The following is a 19,280-nucleotide window of genomic DNA, read 5'->3' as shown; positions in this document are numbered from 1 at the left end:
TCTGAAGATGGACCAGGGGTAGTGTCTTTGACTAGTTTGATTCCAGATGCTGTTGAAATTGTGAAGAAGAATCATCAGCTATCATGGCCAAAGACAGCAGACATGAGGAGTCATCCTCATTCTATCAGTGGTATTATCAAACAAGGTGGAGGAGCAGACAGAGTTTCAGGGAAACGTCTTTCTCTAGGGATGGAAAATTGCCCCTAAAAGGTGGAAGAATCGACATTGATCAATTGCATGGGGATGCAGAAGGAATTCAAAATAACTGTGTTAAAGTCATATAATGTATATCAACAGTAAATGTGGCCTGTAATTGAAAAAGTGTCATAATGACCTCTCCATTGCGAAACAATTTCGGATTGCTTCACACATTTGGATCTCTAAGAGGAGACTGCCAAGACGGTGGTGACTGTGAGAGAAAGATTGAATAATCAATGAAAGAGTAAGATTCTGTGAGTTGGAGTGTGGATTGTCAGAAGTTTCATGATGGTAGAGAAGCTAGAAAATCAGTAAAGGAAAATGTGAGGACTCAGTCTTGATATTGGGTGAGGGATGGAGTGGAAGGTGAAGTGAAATGGTAAAATGAACAGGATTTCTGGTCAATATAGGGTAATATCAGCAGCACTACTAAATGGTGTAACAGGACTAGAATTCATTATGAATAGGAAGGTAGGGCAGAGAGTGAGTTACTGTGAAAAGTTTAGTAATTTGGTTGCTGTCATCAGGTTCAACAACAAACCAGTGCCGAAAGCATTAGTTCGGGTATACATGCCAACATCACAAGCAGAATACAGAGAGACAGAGAAAGTGTACGAGGATACTGAACTTGTGATTCAGTGTGTAATGGGAGACAATGATCTAATGAATTGGAACGCTGTGGTGGTGGAAGGAAGAGAAGACCGAGTTACAGGAGAATATAGGCTTATTATTAGAAAGCAGCGAGGAGAAAGACAGAGTTGTTCAATAAATTTCAGCTAATGATAGAGACATATTCAAAAACCATACACTGAGGAAACATACCTGTAACAGACACAGACCCACAGAAAGATTCAAGATTCCAGATGGGTTAAATCATCATCAGTAAGGATTCATGACCTCAGATGTTAGGCTATATGGCATACCCAGAAGCATGTATAGTATTGGATCTGAATTCAGTACTGATGAGGAGCTGGCTTAAACTTAAGAGACTTGTCCAGAAGAATGAATGCAATTAAGTGGGGTACTGAGGAATAACACAGTACGTTTGAATATCTATGATGCTATTGATACTGTGATAATGAATACCAAGTAGGTAGTTGAAGAGGAATTTGCACCACTGAAAAGGGAAATCACAGAAGTTGACCAGACAAACATATGAATTCTGAATGTAATTGCAAAGAAACCTTTGATAACAGAAGAAATACTTCACCTGATGGGTGAACTTTATAGATGAAAGATGAAAGTATTGACATGTTCAGGGAAGTTCAGGAATACAGAAATGTAAACCACTTAGGAATGGAATAAGTAGAAAGTGCTGGGCAGCCAAGGCAAAACAACTATAGAAGAAATGCAAAGAAATTGAAAAAGAAATGGTCATAAATAGGACTGATTCAGCTATAGGAAAATCTAAGCAGGCTTTGGGTGAAGTTAAAAAAAAAACAAGGGTTTCAACATAAGAGTGCTTTGGGAATTTGGTTGTTAAGTGTAGAGTTAGATATGGCTAAGGCTTCGGTATTACTGTTAAAGTTTAATAAAGCTTTAGAAGACATGATGAAATAAAGCAAGAGGTATTGATAACATCCATGTGGAAATTCTGAAATTGTTGGTGGAGTGGCAAACTAATAACTATTGAAACTGGTGTGTAGAATCTATGAGATAGGAGATGTACCATCAAACTTTCACAGAAATATCGTCTACACAGTCCCAAAGATAGCAAGGGTAGTTAGTGTGAGAGCTATTACACAGTCATCCAAACAGCTCGCGCTTCCAACATAGTTAATGGGAATAACATACAGGTGATGGGAAAGAAAACTGAAGGTCTTTTAGATCACAATTAGCTTGGCTTCCAAAAAGGAAAAGGCACCAGAGAGGCATTTATAGCACTGTACTCAATAATGTAAGCAAGACCTAAGAAAAATCAAGACATCTTAATGGGATATGTTGGAGCAGAAAAAGTGACAATGTAAAATGGTGCCAAATGTTTGAAATTCTCACGAAAGCAGGTGTAAGGTATAGGGAAGACTGGTAAGTTCAATTGGTATAGGATCCTGCCAAGAACAATGACAATGGAAGACCAGGAACAAAATGTTCAGATTAAAAAAAGCTGTAAGGCAAGACTGCCTTCCACCCCCACTGTTCAGCTGTACATCGAAAAAATGATGACTGCAATTAAAGCTTGGGTCAAGAGTGGGACTAAAATTCATTGTGAAAGGATGTCAGTGATGAGGTTTGATGATGATATTGCTATTCTCAATGAAGGTGAAGAAGAATTACAGGATGTGAGGTATGAAATGAGCAGCCTAGACAGTACAGAAACCAATGGAAGATGAAAGGGAGGAGGAAAGAAATGAGAACAGTGTGATAAACTTAACATCAGAACTGGTGACCATAATGGGAATGAAGTTAAGGAATTCTGCAACCTCGGAAGTAAAATAAGACAGTATAGATGAACAAGGGCGTGCATAAAAAACAGATTTTCTCAGGAAAAGAGGGCATTCCTGGCCAATGAAGTCCACTAGTATTGAACATAGGCCTTAATTTGTGGAAGAAATTTTTGAATCATGGACAGTGGGAAAACCAGAGCAGAAGAGAACCGAAACGTATGAGTTGTGGTGCTAGAGAAGTAGGTTGAAAATTAGTTGGAATGATGGTATAAGGCCTGAGGAGGTTCTCCGCAGAATCAACAAAGAAAGGAATGGGTGGAAAACACTGACAAGAGGAAGGGACAGGTTGATAGGGCACATGTTGCTACACCGAGGAATAACCTATGGTATTAGAGGGATTTGCAGAGGGTAAAAAGCATAGGAGAACACAGAGATTGGAATAATCCAGAATATAACTGAGAATGTAGAGTGCAAGTACTGCTGCGAGATGAAGATAACATGAGAGTTGTTTGTGTCAGGCTGCATCAAACCAGTCAGATGACTGATGACAGAAAAAATAAAGAAATAACTAAACAGACTGATCACTCCAAAAACTGTGTTCACCTCTTACATTAACTGGCATGCAGCTTTTTAAAGTCTGGTACACATAGAATACGAACAGCAACTTTATTAGAATTCATAAACATCAAAGACATTAAATTGCACATATATTTGGAAAAAATTCACTAACACACAATGTCCCCTAAGCATGTCAAATCAGTTCATAATTGTTATGACAAGTGTGGGGTAGGGGGTGGACGGGGGGGGGGGGGGGTAAGTTTTGCATGACCTGTTATACAATGATCATTCACAAACCTTACAAATGAGAGATACTGCCACATTGTTTGCATTGTCCACTCTCATTGTGAAGTGGCACTTGTTGTTTACAATGCTCCTCCCATAACACACATTCAGTTCTGGATTCGATTCTTTGTGACATAATTTTGTGGAGATGCCATGTATGTCAAATATTGACATCACTGTGGGTCCAGTAAGATAATGCAGTATTGTCACCTTCACAGCCAGTTACTCAAATACATACAGATATTCCTCCTGCAGTCCACATTGTTAAAAACAGAGACAAAGGCATTGGTAATTCAGATGCACATCAGTCAGCCAACAGAGTTTTTGGTAGATGCTAGCCAGGATTTGACAAAATTGCTAAAGAGATTTGACCATGTTGCTAAGTACAACATGGAAGATGACATGTCTTCCTGATGTCTATATTTATATAATAGAGGGAAACATTCCACGTGGGAAAAATATATGTAAAAACAAAGATGATGTGACTTACCAAACGAAAGTGCTGGCACATCGATAGACACACAAACAAACACAAATATACACACAAAATTCTAGCTTTCGCAACCAACAGTTGCTTCGTCAGGAAAGAGGGAAGGAGAGGGAAAGACAAAAGGATGTGGGCTTTAAAGGAGAGGGTAAGGAGTCATTCCAATCCCGGGAGCGGAGAGACTTACCTTAGGGGGAAAAAAGGATGGGTATACACACACACACACACACACACACACACACACACACACATATCCATCCACACATATACAGACACAAGCAGACATATTAAAAGGCCAATATGTTTGTGTGTCTATCAACGTGCCAGCGCTTTCGTTTGGTAAGTCACATCATCTTTGTTTTTAGATATATTGATGTCTATATTTAGTTGGACAGTGCAGGTCAGCAGTGGTTGAGAACAACAATGAAGAAATCAAGAGCTGGAAAAAATTTCAGGCGGCAATGAAGAAAACATTTGACAAATACCAGCAGCAGGTCTGCATAGTGAAGAACAGAGATGGGTTACATGAGTGATTTGCAAGCTTCTTCTTCTTCTTCTTCTTCTTCTTCTTCTTTATTGTTATTATTATTATTATTATTATCTGAGTATTCTACCAGCTGAAGCCTAGCACCTACTTTATCTGCAGCTGAGCGTATGTGATCATTCTATTTCCTATCCCTACAAAGTGTTACAGTCAGGTATTTGTATGAGTTAACCATTCCAACTGTGGCTCATTGATATTATGGTTGTAGTATAGTTTCTTGTGAAGTGCACAATTTCACACATCTGAATGTTTAATGCAATTGACCAATCTTTTAACCACTTTGAAATCTAATCCATATCTGGCTGAATATTTGTGCAGCTTCATTCAGACTGTACTTCATCTGTGAAAAGTTGAGATTACTGTTTTTATTGTTTGCAAGGTCATTATATACAATATGAACAGAAAGGGTCCCAACACACTTCCCTGGGGCGTACCTGAACTTACTCCTACATATTTTGATGAGATTCCATTTGAGGTAATATGCTCCATACTCCTAGTAAGAAATCCTCAGCCCAGTCACAAATTTTTCTTTATATCCCATATGATTGTACTTTTGATAATAAGTTTAGGCATGGTACTGAGCCTAGAAATACTACCTACCGGACTGCCTTGGTAGATGGCATTCTGGATACCATGTGAGAAAAATGTGAGTCAGGTTTCACATGATTGATGTTTTTGGAATCCATGTTGGTATGGAGGAAGTTATCCTGTTAGAGATACCTCTTACATTTCAGCTCAGAATGTGTTCTAGGATTCTAAAACTAAAAAGTGTCAAGAAAATAAGTCAACAGTCTCGTTGATCACTTCTGCTATCCTTCCTGTAGATGGGTGTGACCTGGACTTCATTTTAATTTCATCTCTACTCACACTAGAAAAATTAACATTCACCCTTTCTGCTTAACTGTGGTACATATAATTCTTAGTTATTTATTCTTTATCTTTCCAATACAATTATTTTGAGCAACTTTGACAAAGGTTGTAATGTGAAGCCAGGGCAGTCGGCATGGGTATTGCAAAGTGTTGCTCTTGTAAGTAGTTTCTTTGGGAAGGTGACAAATGACATGTAGAGCCCTAGTACATACCTTGACACACTTCATCTGAGAACCTGTAATCAAGGCTCGACTTCCATGTAATTCGCAGAAGATAACACTCAGTGGTGTGACTGATGGAGAAGTATGATTTGAGTGAAGGGCCAGTCATTTCAGATGTGCTGTTCATCTTGCACTATGCTCTGCAGCCTACACATGAGATATTTCACCATCAGTCACACTGAAGAGTTCACACAATGCCGTATAAGAATGCAAATGAGTTACCTTATCACAGAAATTGCAGTTTTTGTTATACTGAATTGCCATTTCTATTGGGAAATGCTATGTTCCGAGATAAGTTTCTTTGTAAATGAAGTGTCTGGTGCACAAAATAGTGGCAGCTGAATGTTTACCCAGAATTTGATGAGACCTGATATCATTACAGAACACACCATTAACACTGGGCACTGTGTCAACATTATTGTAGAGCACTTGTGTTCTTTCACGAATAATGTCTTCCCTACCAAATATGACTTTTCCAGCTGTAGCACAAGGCTGACAGGGCTTACTGGCCCTCGAATATATGTTTCAGTTGATTTCCTGCCACGGTACTGGTCCTACCGAACACATTATGAATGTCATCGATGGGCCATAAAATTAGGACTGTCCACCTCGTATTGTCAGTCCACAATCTGCAACCTATGAAAGTACTTTAATGAGCCAAGGCAGGGATTATGTAAGTTCTTGGTATTCAGTTCTGTAGTGCATGTAGTTGACTATATTTTGCATGGTTGCCAACTATTAAGGATTGTCCATAACTGTTATGGATTTATCATCTACAGAGTTACAGGAAGTTACTAAAAATTATAGGAATACACTTTTACAATTTGATGTTTTAAAAAACTGAAAAAGGTACTGTTTACATCTTGCTAATTATGTGGTACCAAAATGTTTTGTAGATTATAGTAATCTCCTTCCTGAGTATGCAGTAAACTTGTCTATGAATGATTTTTACCCACAGCTTACCAAAGACACATTTACACTTGAGTTCAAAACTTGTTCTGGAAAAGTGTTTGGAACATTGTTCATGCCTAGTACTGGTACATTTTCAGCATGTTGTCAACATATTGGCAACACAGAACCAGTGTTTCACTGGTCTGTCACTGCAGATCAAAGGAACATTTGTCACACACTACGAAACACAAAAGTGCTCATGGAGTCTTCAGAGTGAGTCATAGTTATCAAAATATTAAAGAGAACCAAGACTTCCTGCAAAAAAATCTGTGTTGCTTCACATTGATGTAGATAAAAAAAATCTCTCTCATTTCCCAACATTGCAGCAGCAACAATAACAATGACAGCGGGATTCATTATCTGACTTTGGAAAAATTTGTCATCGGCACGTTATATGACCTGCCGCTGTATGAAAGAGCAACTGTAGATTCCCCCATTGCATCCTTTGGTGGATGTGTGAGTGACATTGTGGTTGAAGAAATTTTCTTTATTGAAAACGATAATTCAGATTAATTTTAATATGAAAATAAAAGTAAATATATGATAAATTAAATATATCTTCTTTACGTAGGATCAGAAAAGTCTGAAATAAATTGTTTAAAGGCCTAAATCAGGCTTCTAATATTTAAAATTCTTCAGTGAGTGAGAGAGAGAGAGAGAGGAGGAGACCCACCTCCATATTTGTCATGTGATTACTGACAACCTCTTCCAAGGTTGGCAGCAATGACTTTGTGGCAGCATCTGACCCGTGGTTGGCTTGCTCAGAGTCCTTGTGGTGTGAGAATATTTATTCAACAAATTGTTGGGTGGCATACAGCCTTGCTAAATATTGATGTCTCAGAGAAAAGTTCAAGAAGTTATAAAGCTGAAGAAGTACTCCATTAACTGTACCTGATGCACTGAATTAAAGTTACTAGCAGTGTGTGTACCAGTGATTAGGAAGCCAAATGTTTGACACCATTGGCAGTCAAGTAGAAGTGGTTGTTGAAGTGGGGAGGGGGTCAGAGTCGTGTATGTGTGATTCCTTGCTGTTGCAAGGTGTCTAACAGTATGCTTTGAGCACCAAGTATTAAATATGCAGTTTAAATAATTTGAGTTTGGGCAAAGGAGGGAGGGGTGGTAAGTTGGGAACTTTGTTGTGTAGAAAATGCATTGCAGCACAGCTGGTGTATTCCACTGGACAATTGAGTAGCAATATCATTGTGATACAATGGACTGAGCAGTGTCAGATTAAAAGTCATGCATGCTGCAGTAAACTACATGTTGTGTGTTTTGTTTACACCTTTATTAGTGTTGATCACATGCTGCATTTTAACATATTTGTGCAGGTGGTCTTGCATGGAGCTCTTCCGCCCATTACTCGAAGCAGACAACTGTCAGCTGAGCCAGGCATTGGCAGCCCACCTAATCCAGCAAATGCCACGCTTTACCCCCTATGTGAAGCTGCAACTACTGCTCCATGTTTTCTTACCTGCATTTGTAAACATTAAGCAACGTTTCCTCGAACATCGCATGGAGGCTGACAAGTGAGTATTAAAAGCGCACTGCATTAGTTTAGTGGAGAATCTGTCAGTTTTCTGGTTGTTGTTTATTGTAGTGTTGGAGTCGTCATAAATCTTGGGTACTGCCTACGGAGATAATATAACACTGCTTTTTCATCTGTGATCGTGATCATGATGATCACCATCACCATCATCTTACACCACCAGTACAACAGTAAAACCAGCAACATCGAAACCACATTGGTCTCACAGTATTCACAAATTTATCCTGGAAAAGAATAATTCTTTGGTGCTTTGGCATAATCTCTTATTCTTATAAATGAAAATGGGGAATTGACCCACATTGTGTTAAGTTGGCAAGGGTCTGTGTGAACAATTAAAACTGTATCCCAAAAAATCGTGATATTGTGAAGTCTGTGGACTTTGTGAGATATGAAAATGGTATGCTACTGTATTTTTACAATATTTCAAATGGGTTAAAACCACAGTAACTAAAATTTGAAGAACACAAATACTTGAAACTTAATAGTGACACATTCTGTAGAGCAGTACCTCCTCATCTCAGACATGTTTCACTGCAACAGGATGTGTTATAATTGACAGTGAGCACAGAGTCCAATTTGTTTCTCAGGATGAATGGTCTGCAGGAAGGGACATATACAAATAAGTTACTGACACATTTGGTACCAATTGATTTACGAGTTAATAATGCATCAAGTTAAAAGGGGCACATGAAAGAAACAAAGTATTTTTTTCGGTTGTGTATATGAGATATTATTATGGTTTAAGATAAAGATCTGTTCATCATGGTTAAAGGTCACAGTATGTAGTTAAATTGCAGATCATCTGTCATGAGACAATCATCCCACTGATGCACTGATGAGATATCCATTTGGTAAAACATGTGTCCTGTTGCATGAAGAAGTAAGTAACTGTGTGCTGCACACTGTCATCCAACAGGAATCATTGACCCTCCAAGGCCTCTTTTAAGGAACCAAAGGCATGATAATCCCAGAGGGAGAGATGAGGACTGTATGGTGGCTGCTGAAGTGTCTCCCACTTCAGTTGGCATAGCTTCTGCATTACAGTATTTGCAATATGAGGACATGCGATATCATGAAGCAGCAGCGCCCTTTGTTGCACTATTACACAACGGTGTTTTTCAACAGACATACTGCTCTACAGAGATTTCCATTTGCTGATGTATGTCTCTAGTGTTTATCCTCTGGCGGACAAGAAAAGAATAACAGCATGTTGGCTGTGTTTGGGCGGTTTGCTTACAAAGTCACCATAGTTCACATTTCTACATTTACCACATACACGTGATAAGATACGAATGCGACACTAATCCCTTGCTACATGTCGGTACTTATATACCTGCATTGGAATTGTGTTACATAGCATAAATGCTGAAGCAATGCTCTCAAGTGGAAACGTTTTGATCACCCTTGTTGTTGTTGTTGTTGTTGTGGTCTTCAGTCCTGAGACTGGTTTGATGCAGCTCTCCATGCTACCCTATCCTGTGCAAGTTTCTTCATCTCCCAGTACCTACAGCAACCTACATCCTTCTGAATCTGCTTAGTGTATTCATCTCTTGGTCTCCCTCTATGATTTTTACCCTCCACGCTGCCCTCCAATGCTAAATTTGTGATCCCTTGATGCCTCAGAACATGTCCTACCAACCGATCCCTTCTTCTTGTCAAGTTGTGCCACAAACTCCTCTTATCCCCAATTCTGTTCAATACCTCCTCATTAGTTATGTGATCTACCCATCTAATCTTCAGCATTCTTCTGTAGCACCACATTTCGAAAGCTTCTATTCTCTTCCTGTCCAAACTATTTATCGTCCATGTTTCACTTCCATACATGGCTACACTCCATACAAATACTTTCAGAAACGACTTCCTGACACTTAAATCTATACTCGATGTTAACAAATTTCTCTTCTTCAGAAATGCTTTCCTTGCCACTGCCAGTCTACATTTTATATCCTCTCTACTTCGACCATCATCAGTTATTTTGCTCCCCAAATAGCAAAACTCCTTTACTACTTTAAGTGTCTCATTTCCTAATCTAATTCCCTCAGCATCACCCGACTTAATTCGACTACATTCCATTATCCTTGTTTTGCTTTTGTTGATATTCATCTTATATCCTCCTTTCAAGACAATGTCCATTCCGTTCAACTGCTCTACCAAGTCCTTTGCTGTCTTTGACAGAATTACAATGTCATCGGCGAACCTCAAACTTTTTATTTCTTCTCCATGGATTTTAATACCTACTCTGAATTTTTCTTTTGTTTCCTGCACTGCTTGCTCAATATACAGACTGAATAACATTGGGGAGAGGCTACAACCCTGTCTCACTCCCTTCCCAACCACTGCTTCACTTTCATGCCCCTCGACTCTTATAACTGCCATCTGGTTTCTGTACAGATTGTAAATAGCCTTTCGCTCCCTGTATTTTACCCCTGCCACCTTTAGAATTTGGAAGAGAGTATTCCAGTCAACATTGTCAAAAGCTTTCTCTAAGTCTACAAATGCTAGAAACATAGGTTTGCCTTTCCTTAATCTTTCTTCTAAGGTAAGTCGTAAGGTCAGTATTGCCTCAGATGTTCCAATATTTCTACGGAATCCAAACTGATCTTCCCCGAGGTCTGCTTCTACCAGTTTTTCCATTCGTCTGTAAAGAATTCTTGTTAGTATTTTGCAGCCATGACTTATTAAACTGATAGTTTGGTAATTTTCACATCTGTCAACACCTGCTTTCTTTGGGATTGGAATTATTATATTCTTCTTGAAGTCTGAGGGTATTTCACCTGTCTCATACATGTTGCTCACCAGATGGTAGAGTTTTGTCAGGACTGGCTCTCCCAAGGCTGTCAGTAGTGCTAATGGAATGTTGTCTACTCCCGGGGCCTTGTTTCGGCTCAGGCCTTTCAATGCTCTGTCAAACTCTTCACGCAGTATTGCATCTCCCATTTCATCTTCATTTACATTCTCTTCCATTTCTATAATATTGTCCTCAAGTACATCACCCTTGTATAGACCCTCTATATACTCCTTCCATATTTCTGCTTTCCCTTCTTTGGTTAGAACTGGGTTTCCATCTGAGCTCTTGATATTCATACAAGTGGTTCTCTTTTCTCCAAAGGTCTCTTTAATTTTCCTGTAGGCAGTATCTATCTTACCCCTAGTGAGATAAGCCTCTACATCCTTAACATTTGTCCTCTAGCCATCCCTGCTTAGCCATTTTGCACTTCCTGTCAATCTCATTTTTGAGACGTTTGTATTCCTTTTTGCCTGCTTCATTTAATGCATTTTTATATTTTCTCCTTTCATCAATTAAATTCAATATCTCTCCTGTTGCCCAAGGATTTCTTCTAGCCCTCGTCTTTTTACCTACATGATCCTCTGTTGCCTTCACTACTTCATCCCTCAGAGCTACCCATTCCTCTTCTACTGTACTTCTTTCCCCCACTACAATTGTTCCCTTATGCTCTCCCTGAAACTCTGTACAACCTCAGGTTTAGTCAGCTTATCCAGGTCCCATCTCCTTAAATTCCCACCTTTTTGTAGTTTCTTCAGTTTTAATCTACAGTTCATAACCAATAGATTGTGGTCAGAGTCCACACCTGCCCCTGGAAATGTCTTACAATTTAAAACTTGGTTCCTAAATCGCTGTCTTACCATTATATAATCTATCTGATACCTTTTAGTATCTCTGGGATTCTTCCATGTATACAACCTTCTTTTATGATTCTTGAATCACCCTTATATCTCTGGAATTTTTCAACTTAATGAAGCAGATATCACCAGGTCCCTTGGAAGAGAGAGAAGAGGGAAAATAAGCAAACGAATAAATTAGAGATGGCTGCAATTTGCCTATCATATCATTGCATGTGTGTTTGTCCCACTTCATCCAGTTATGTTGACTGTCTGGTGTTGAACAAGCTCAAATATTGTCATATTGTGGAGCTTGTTGGTAACTGGTTTTCATCCTGTTTACCATAGAGGGTGTAGAGTGTTGCATTAAAAACCCCAGGAAGTATACACAATGAAACAGTGTCTTCAGAATGGGGAATCAACATGACAGTTGTACCACAGAAATCAATATTGGGTCCTCTCTTATTCTCCAACCGTAGAGTGATGACACCATGAACTCAGTGTGCACTGAATATACACTGACTCTACAGGACCGGCACTGGTTATATTATGATGCAGATGAATACACCAATCCATGTGATTGGCTACCACTGGCCAGGATGATATGCTGCTTGATCATTGGCCTTCCATGTAATGAGATGGCATATTACAGATGACTGACACCTACAGAAAGTGTGTCAGTGTATTTCTGCCACCTGTTGTGCTCTCTTGGGGTGGCTGTTGATGTCAGCCTTGCCGAACGGTGACACCTGCTGATTATGCAACCAATGACACCACACTGTTCAAAGGGATGCCATCTCACAGGCACCAGAGGGCCTAACAGAAGCAGAAATAGCTCTTTTTGCGGATGGTATAAGTGTTACTCTCAAGCCTAACACAGAAAATCCAGCACTTGAAAACAGTATTTTTTTTTTTTTTTTTTTTAAATTAATAACTGTTTCTCTGCAAATGGACTGACTCTGAATGAAGGTTCGATCACTCCATTAGAAATAATTCCCTAGAATAAATCAATAAACGAAACTGAATGTTCAGAATACATGGGTGTTTATTTTGATGAAGAACTGCACAGAAGGTGGAATGTTACAGATCTTAAACGTATAAGCTCGGCAGTGCACGCATTTTGAGTAATATCAGATTTTGGAGTAAAAATGCCAAAACATTGACCACTTTTCTCGTTTTCATTCGCTAATTTCTTGTGGTGTTATCTTATGGGGTATCTCATCACTGAGGGAAAAAATGTTTCTCTTGTCCACTCTAAAAGCTCGTGTTGGACATACTGGCAGCAGCCTTACAATATGTTTACTCTCTTATGAAGTTTGTTTGTCAGTCATCAGTCAAAGATTGAAAACAACAGTAACATTTGTAAATATAATCTTCGAAGAGAAATGACGTATTGCACCCGTAACTCAACCGTAGGGAGGCACACAGAGGAGTGAGGTATTCAGTTATAAAAACCTTTCTCCATCTAGGCAGTGAAGTATTAGCTTAAGGTAGTCATGTAAATGGTCAGGAGGTTGCCATATTTTTCATGAAGAAAATGTACTGTAACTGTATGACTCACTGCACATCATACTAAAAGGTCACAATTATGAATGATGAAACAGCAGTGATTATTTGGACTATAGATACCAATGAATACAAACTATGCAAAGCTGCACCAGAGCTGTGGTGAAACAGAAATGTTGCAAAAGTAAACACACTTTATGTCCAATTGCTGTCACAATTCCTTCAGTGTTTGAAGCAATCCACAATAGGGGTATGACAACTCTATCTGAGCGTCATTGGATACAGATGCAGATGCAGATGGGTGTGTGGGCAGCACACTGCTCTCCCAGTCATTGTTAGTTTTTGTGACTAGAGCCGCTACTTCTTAATAAAGTAGCTCCTCAATTGGTCCTGCAAGGCCTGAGTGCACGCTACTTACTGACAGCACTCAGCAGACTCGGACAACCGCCTATCCAAGCGCCAGTCAAGCCTGATGGTGCTTAACTTCAACGATTTGATGGGAACCGGCATTACTACTGCAGCAAGGCTGTTGTCCTAGGGATATGAAAGACCATCCATTATTTGTTCTCCATGGAAATGACAATATAACAATCTCATGTGATATTGTGTAATTAACATTGCAAAAAGTCTTGCAAATAAGAATACTGTTTTTAACTGATGTTGAAATTGTTTTATTTCATCTGTAAAAACTTGCAAAAAAAGCATTTGAAAACAATATTTGTGAGGACTTAATTGCAGCCCAAAAACTTTTACCTTGAATCATTATTTCAGTAATCAGTTCTTGCACACCATGGTCAAGGTAGCAGCTGGATTTTGATTGAGCTGAGTGAGATGATGTGAAGTGAGAGGTGTGGGTAGAGGGGTGGGGGGTGGGGGTTAAGGGTGAGAGGAGATGGCACCGGACTCATGTTCAGGACGACAGTGGTTCAAATTGCCGTTCAGTCGTTGAGATGTAGGTTTTCCAAGATTTCTGTAAACTGCTTAACACGAATTCCGAAATGCTACCTTTGAAAGGGTGTGGCTTATTTCCTTCCCCAGTCTGAATTTGTGCTCCATCTCTAATGACCTCTTCATTGACAGGATGTTGCCCTAATTTTCTTTCTTTCCAGTTCTGGTTGAAGAGCACTCAGAAACCAAAGTTATGTTTGCCAGTCTGTAAAAATTAAATTTCAGTGAATTAAGATTGTCAACTTGTACCAAATGGTTGACATAATAACAGGCAAGTTATGGTGCCCAGTGGGTATATAAAAAGGTAAGTGAACTGTCAACACACTGTTCAAGATTTTCACGCAAAGGCTGACCTTTCACTACATGAAAGCACCAGCTCTCGGCAGTCAAACTGCACAGACGGCAGTGCCGATTACTGCCTCGTTTTCCCCCATCCCTCCTCTTTGGTCACCTGGACCTCAACAGAGAAGACTCTGCCGCTTGAGTGGCAGAGATGAGACACTCTCGCTCCATTTCATTATCAACAGGAGGGTTGTTAGAAATACAGGGCATGCGTTTACCTATGAAAGTTTACGTTTACATTTATGTTTATCTATGTGGCCAATGTCTTCCAGCCATGGTCAGGTGGCCACTCCATGTCGGACTGCATCAGTGTTGTCTGTGGCCACGTCAATATTGCACCTCATCTGTATCAATGAATTCTCCCTGTCACTCTGCATTCAGTATGAATCACTGCTGCCATGTGAATCTTGTCGATAATAATTGATGTGGAATCCAGCCATTTGTGGATGGTGGATGACACTTTCCTCTACATTGCACGACTGTTACAATCTGTGGACAAATTTACTTTTGAACTTATCTTTTTACGAAGACAGAAACAAGCAAAGAAATTGAGTCTCAAACTAGTTGCTGTTTACTTCCAAATAGATTGTACAAAAATCTATATAATCATAATTAACAAACTTTAAGCAGTGACCTCGGTAGTGCTCCTGCTTTGGGATCTGATTGACTGCAGGTGCTACATTACTATTACAGTCATTCTTATGAACTCTAATCTAAGACTGAGCTGGAAGATTCATTCATTTCTTTACTTATTCTTTCATGTCTACCCATCAAGTTTCCATTATTTGGCTTACATTTGATATTCTCTCACTTCATACAGAAATTTGTTATTTTTTGTGGCTGTAATTTGTCAGTGAGCACATCTCAACACCAAGTTTTATATTCTTATATTACTTCTCTACCACTTTGTGAGCATTTTAATTTGGACACATGATGAAGGTGTATATTGGAAAACAGATGTGTAGCCAAACAGGAGCCAATATTTGTCTTGGTTTTTACTGTATGCCAGTGCCTGTCACAGTCACCCCTGTTGACTTGTGCACAGATTATTGGAAATTGTTGCAGTTCTTTTGATACAAATCACTTTTCAGGATACTCCTTGGGTCCTGTCTTTCGGCACTCCTGGTACTGCTTGGCTGCAGTGAGGAACTTTCACAAGAGTTTTCAAGAAAGAAAGGCATTGACCACATCCGTGACTTGATCTCAGAGTCGCCATTTGTGCATATCTGCTGTTCTCTCCTTGAAGTAACTGCTACCGTGGACATTTGGCGTATCAGTTGTGAGGCTGAAGTGAGTTTATGTTTATATACTTTATTCATTTTTGAAGAATAATTCAAAAGTGGTTTAGTCCAGCAATGAGGTTAATTTAAGAAAATGTATTTTTCACTATAATTGCTGATTTTGAAAGTAATGTTTATATGTTTCATTTTGAATATTTTAAAGGTATTTCATCATCCTGCTTGTACTTTAATGTTAAATATTCTGAATGAACAACTGTTCATAGCTTGGAGAATAATGGAGCCAGTGAAGAGAGAGAGAGAGAGAGAGAGAGAGAGAGAGAGAGAGAGGGGGGGGGGGGGGAGTGAGCAGGAGATATATGTGTGTGGGTCTTAGCAATAAGTTTTGATTTGCATGTTACGTGAGCTGCTCTAGCCAACTGGCCCCTTATTTTCCTTTATAAGTTGTAGATGACAAAGTGTAATGTTTTCTGTTATCAATTAACCTATTACATATCATTTTCACTGTTCTGTCTGCAGACTTCACTGTTCTGTCTGCAGATTTCAGTGGTGCATAAAGAGTGTAGTTGGCAGGAAAAACTTGCATACAGGTAGTGACTGCCTAAAAGGTAAATTGTTATTGTGTTAGTACATAAAAGTTTAAATGCAGAAATACAGTAGTTAAACAATGGAAAATATGGAATGGAGTAAGGACTTTATGAGGAGGATAGATTGCTGTTCACCAGGTAGAGGATGTGGTGAGTGACAGACAGGCACAACGAAAAAGACTGCTATATATCACTGAACTATTGAAATAAATCATTCATCAGATACAGAAAAAACAAAACTCGCACACATTCAAACAGGCACGACTCTTACAGACATGGCCATTGTTGTCCCCAGACTCAAAGGCCAGACTGGGACTGTGGTGACCAGTCATCTTTGCCAGCTAATGGGAGTACAGAAAAGGCGTGGAGAGGGGATGGGAAGGGATAGCAGCATGGGGATGTGGTGTATGCTAGTGTTGCCTGTGACAATGTGCAGGGATGTAGTGGGGACAGAATAGGGCTGCTAGGTGCTCCATTGGGAGGCTGTGCAGGAGGGAGGGGGATCAAGCAAAGGGGAAAGTAGAGAAGGGAAAGGTCTATGCATGTGTACTAGCAGAATAGGAGGCCTGTGTAGGACTGAAGTGAGAGCAGGGAAGTGGATAGGCTGGCAGAGAAAAGGTTGAAGCCAGGTGGTGTACAGGAATCAAGTTTCCATCTGCATAATTCAGAAAAGTTGTTGTTGTGAAGAATCCAGATGGCACAGGCTGTCAGTCAGTCACTGAAGTCAAGAACATCATGTTGGGTGGTGTATTCAGCAATTTGGAGGTCCAGCTGTCTCTGGGACACTGTTTGATGATAGTGACTCATATGGACAGACAACTGGTTAGTTGTCATGACCACATAGAAAGTGGCACAGTGGTTGCAGTTAAGTTAACAGATCACATTGCTGCTTTCACAGGTGCCCAGCTTCTGATAGGGCAGGGTATGTCTGTGACAGGACTGGAGTAGTCGCTAGTTGAAATACGTCTGTGACAGGTCTTGCAACCATGTATATTACAGGAATATGAGCCATGGATCCAGGGATTAGGAGCAAGGGTGGAATACGGACAGATACGATATTAAACTTTCCTGGCAGATTAAAACTGTGTGCCAGACTGAGACTCGAACTCGGGACCTTTGCCTTTCGCGGGCAAGTGCTCTACCAACTGAGCTACCCAAGCAGGACTCATGCCCCATCCTCACAGCTTTACTTCTGCCAATACCTTGTCTCCTACCTTCCAAACTTTACAGAAGCTCTCCTGCAAACCTTGCAGAACTAGCACTCCTGAAAGGTTCGCAGGAGAGCTTCTGTAAAGTTTGGAGGGTAGCAGACGAGGTACTGGCAGAAGTAAAGCTGTGAGGATGGGGCATGAGGCGTGCTTGGGTAGCTCAGTTGGTAGAGCACTTGCCCCATGAAAGGCAAAGGTCCCAAGTTCGAGTCTTGGTCTGGCACACAGTTTTAATCTGCCAGGAAAGTTTCATATCAGTGCACACTCCACTGCAGAGTGAAAATCTCATTTTGGAGATATTGTATACATTGGGAGGGTGACAGAATACCACTGTTAATGGGATGGGGAGGATATATATTTCTGGACATGAAGAAAGGTAGATGAATCCCTAGCTGAGAATGTGCTTCAGTTGCTCAGGTCCTGTGTGTTACTGAACTATGAGAGAGGTGCTCCTTTCTTCACATGACAGCAGATATGTGGGAGGTGGTAGGTGACTGTGGAGACCATGTAGGCGTGATCTATTTCTGGACAAGGTGTGTAGAGTAATTTCCTGCTGTGAAGGCCTCAATGAGACTTTTGGCATATTTGGAGATGGACTGCTCATCACTACAGGTGCAAGAATCACAGTTGCTTAGATTGGGAGGTTTGATGTAAACAAGGTACTGATATAGCCTTCTTTATGGTGGAGGTCAACATCAAGGAAGATGGCTTGTTGGGCTGAGAATAGCTAAACGAACCGAATGGGAGAGAAGGTGTTGTTGTTTAGAGGAATGTAAATGAGATGTCCTCACCTTCAGTCCAGACCATCAAGATGTCATCCTTGAACCTGAACCACATCAGAGTTTTAGGATTCAGGATGATTAAGAAAAATTCTCGTAGATGACCCACACATAGCTTGGCACAGAGTGGTGCCATCTAGGTGCACACTGCTGTACCACGGATTTGATTTTACGTTATGCCCTCTAAACAGAACTAATTGAGGAAGAGTACTGAGTTGGTCACAGTGACCTGGAAGGAGATTGTAGGTTTACAGTCAATCGGGCATTGGGAAACGTAGTGTTCAATAGAGGCGGGGGCATAGGTGTTGGGGATGTTAGTGTAGAGGGAGGTGGCATCAACAGCGATGGGATGTTGTGTAGTAAAGTGATACGAAATGTAGAGAGTTGATAGAGGAAATGGTTGATGGCTTATGTAATGTATTGTAGGTTATGGGTAACATGCTGAAGATTTTGGTCCATGAGAACAAAGGTTCTCTGTGTGGGGGCACTGTAACCAGCCACAATTGGGCATCCTGCTGGATGGTTGAATTTATGGGCTTTAGGAAGCATGTAGAATGTAGGAGTGCAGGGAGTGGTGGGTGTGAGGGGGGGAGGAGAGAGAGAGAGAGAGAGAGAGAGAGAGAGAGAGAGAGAGTTGGAGGAGAAGCTCTGGGATAAACCTAAGGAATTGGCAAGGAACTGTAGATGCTGGATTTCTGGAATGTGGTCACTGTGGTGGGGCATGTAGGTGAATATATCCAACAACTGGAGGAAACTTCCTACCAGATAACTCCTGTAGTTCATAACTACAGTAGTGGATCTTTTGTCGCCAGGTAGGAATAGAAGGCCGGGTCAGGTTTTAGGTGGAGGAGTGTGATTCTTTCTGCGATTGTGTTTTGTTTCCATGTTGAGGGATTTTGTGAATCACTGTGAGGCAAGGTTCAAGATTTGGAAATTCTGGTAATTTAATAGGGGATCATTTGAGGCTAGAGGGGGTCAGTGACAGGTAGGGAGAGGGGTAAATTGAG

At 40.3% G+C, this 19,280-nt stretch overlaps 1 protein-coding gene across 1 annotated transcript in view; it reads left to right on the top strand.

Annotated features, from left to right (window-relative positions):
* The window catches only part of LOC126416782 (lysosomal-trafficking regulator), a 603,504-nt gene that overhangs the window by 116,776 nt on the left and 467,448 nt on the right, over positions 1-19,280 (top strand). The window contains exons 12-13 of the mRNA XM_050084644.1: positions 7,827-8,024; positions 15,553-15,751. Coding sequence (XP_049940601.1) covers positions 7,827-8,024; positions 15,553-15,751 — 397 coding nt within the window. The remainder of the gene's footprint in view (positions 1-7,826; positions 8,025-15,552; positions 15,752-19,280) is intronic.

Source organism: Schistocerca serialis, chromosome 8 (genome assembly GCF_023864345.2).
Source record: "Schistocerca serialis cubense isolate TAMUIC-IGC-003099 chromosome 8, iqSchSeri2.2, whole genome shotgun sequence".
Classification (NCBI taxonomy): Eukaryota; Metazoa; Arthropoda; class Insecta; order Orthoptera; family Acrididae; genus Schistocerca; species Schistocerca serialis.
The sequence above is the reverse complement of the archived record's forward strand: the minus strand, read 5'-3'. Positions and strand labels throughout refer to the sequence as shown.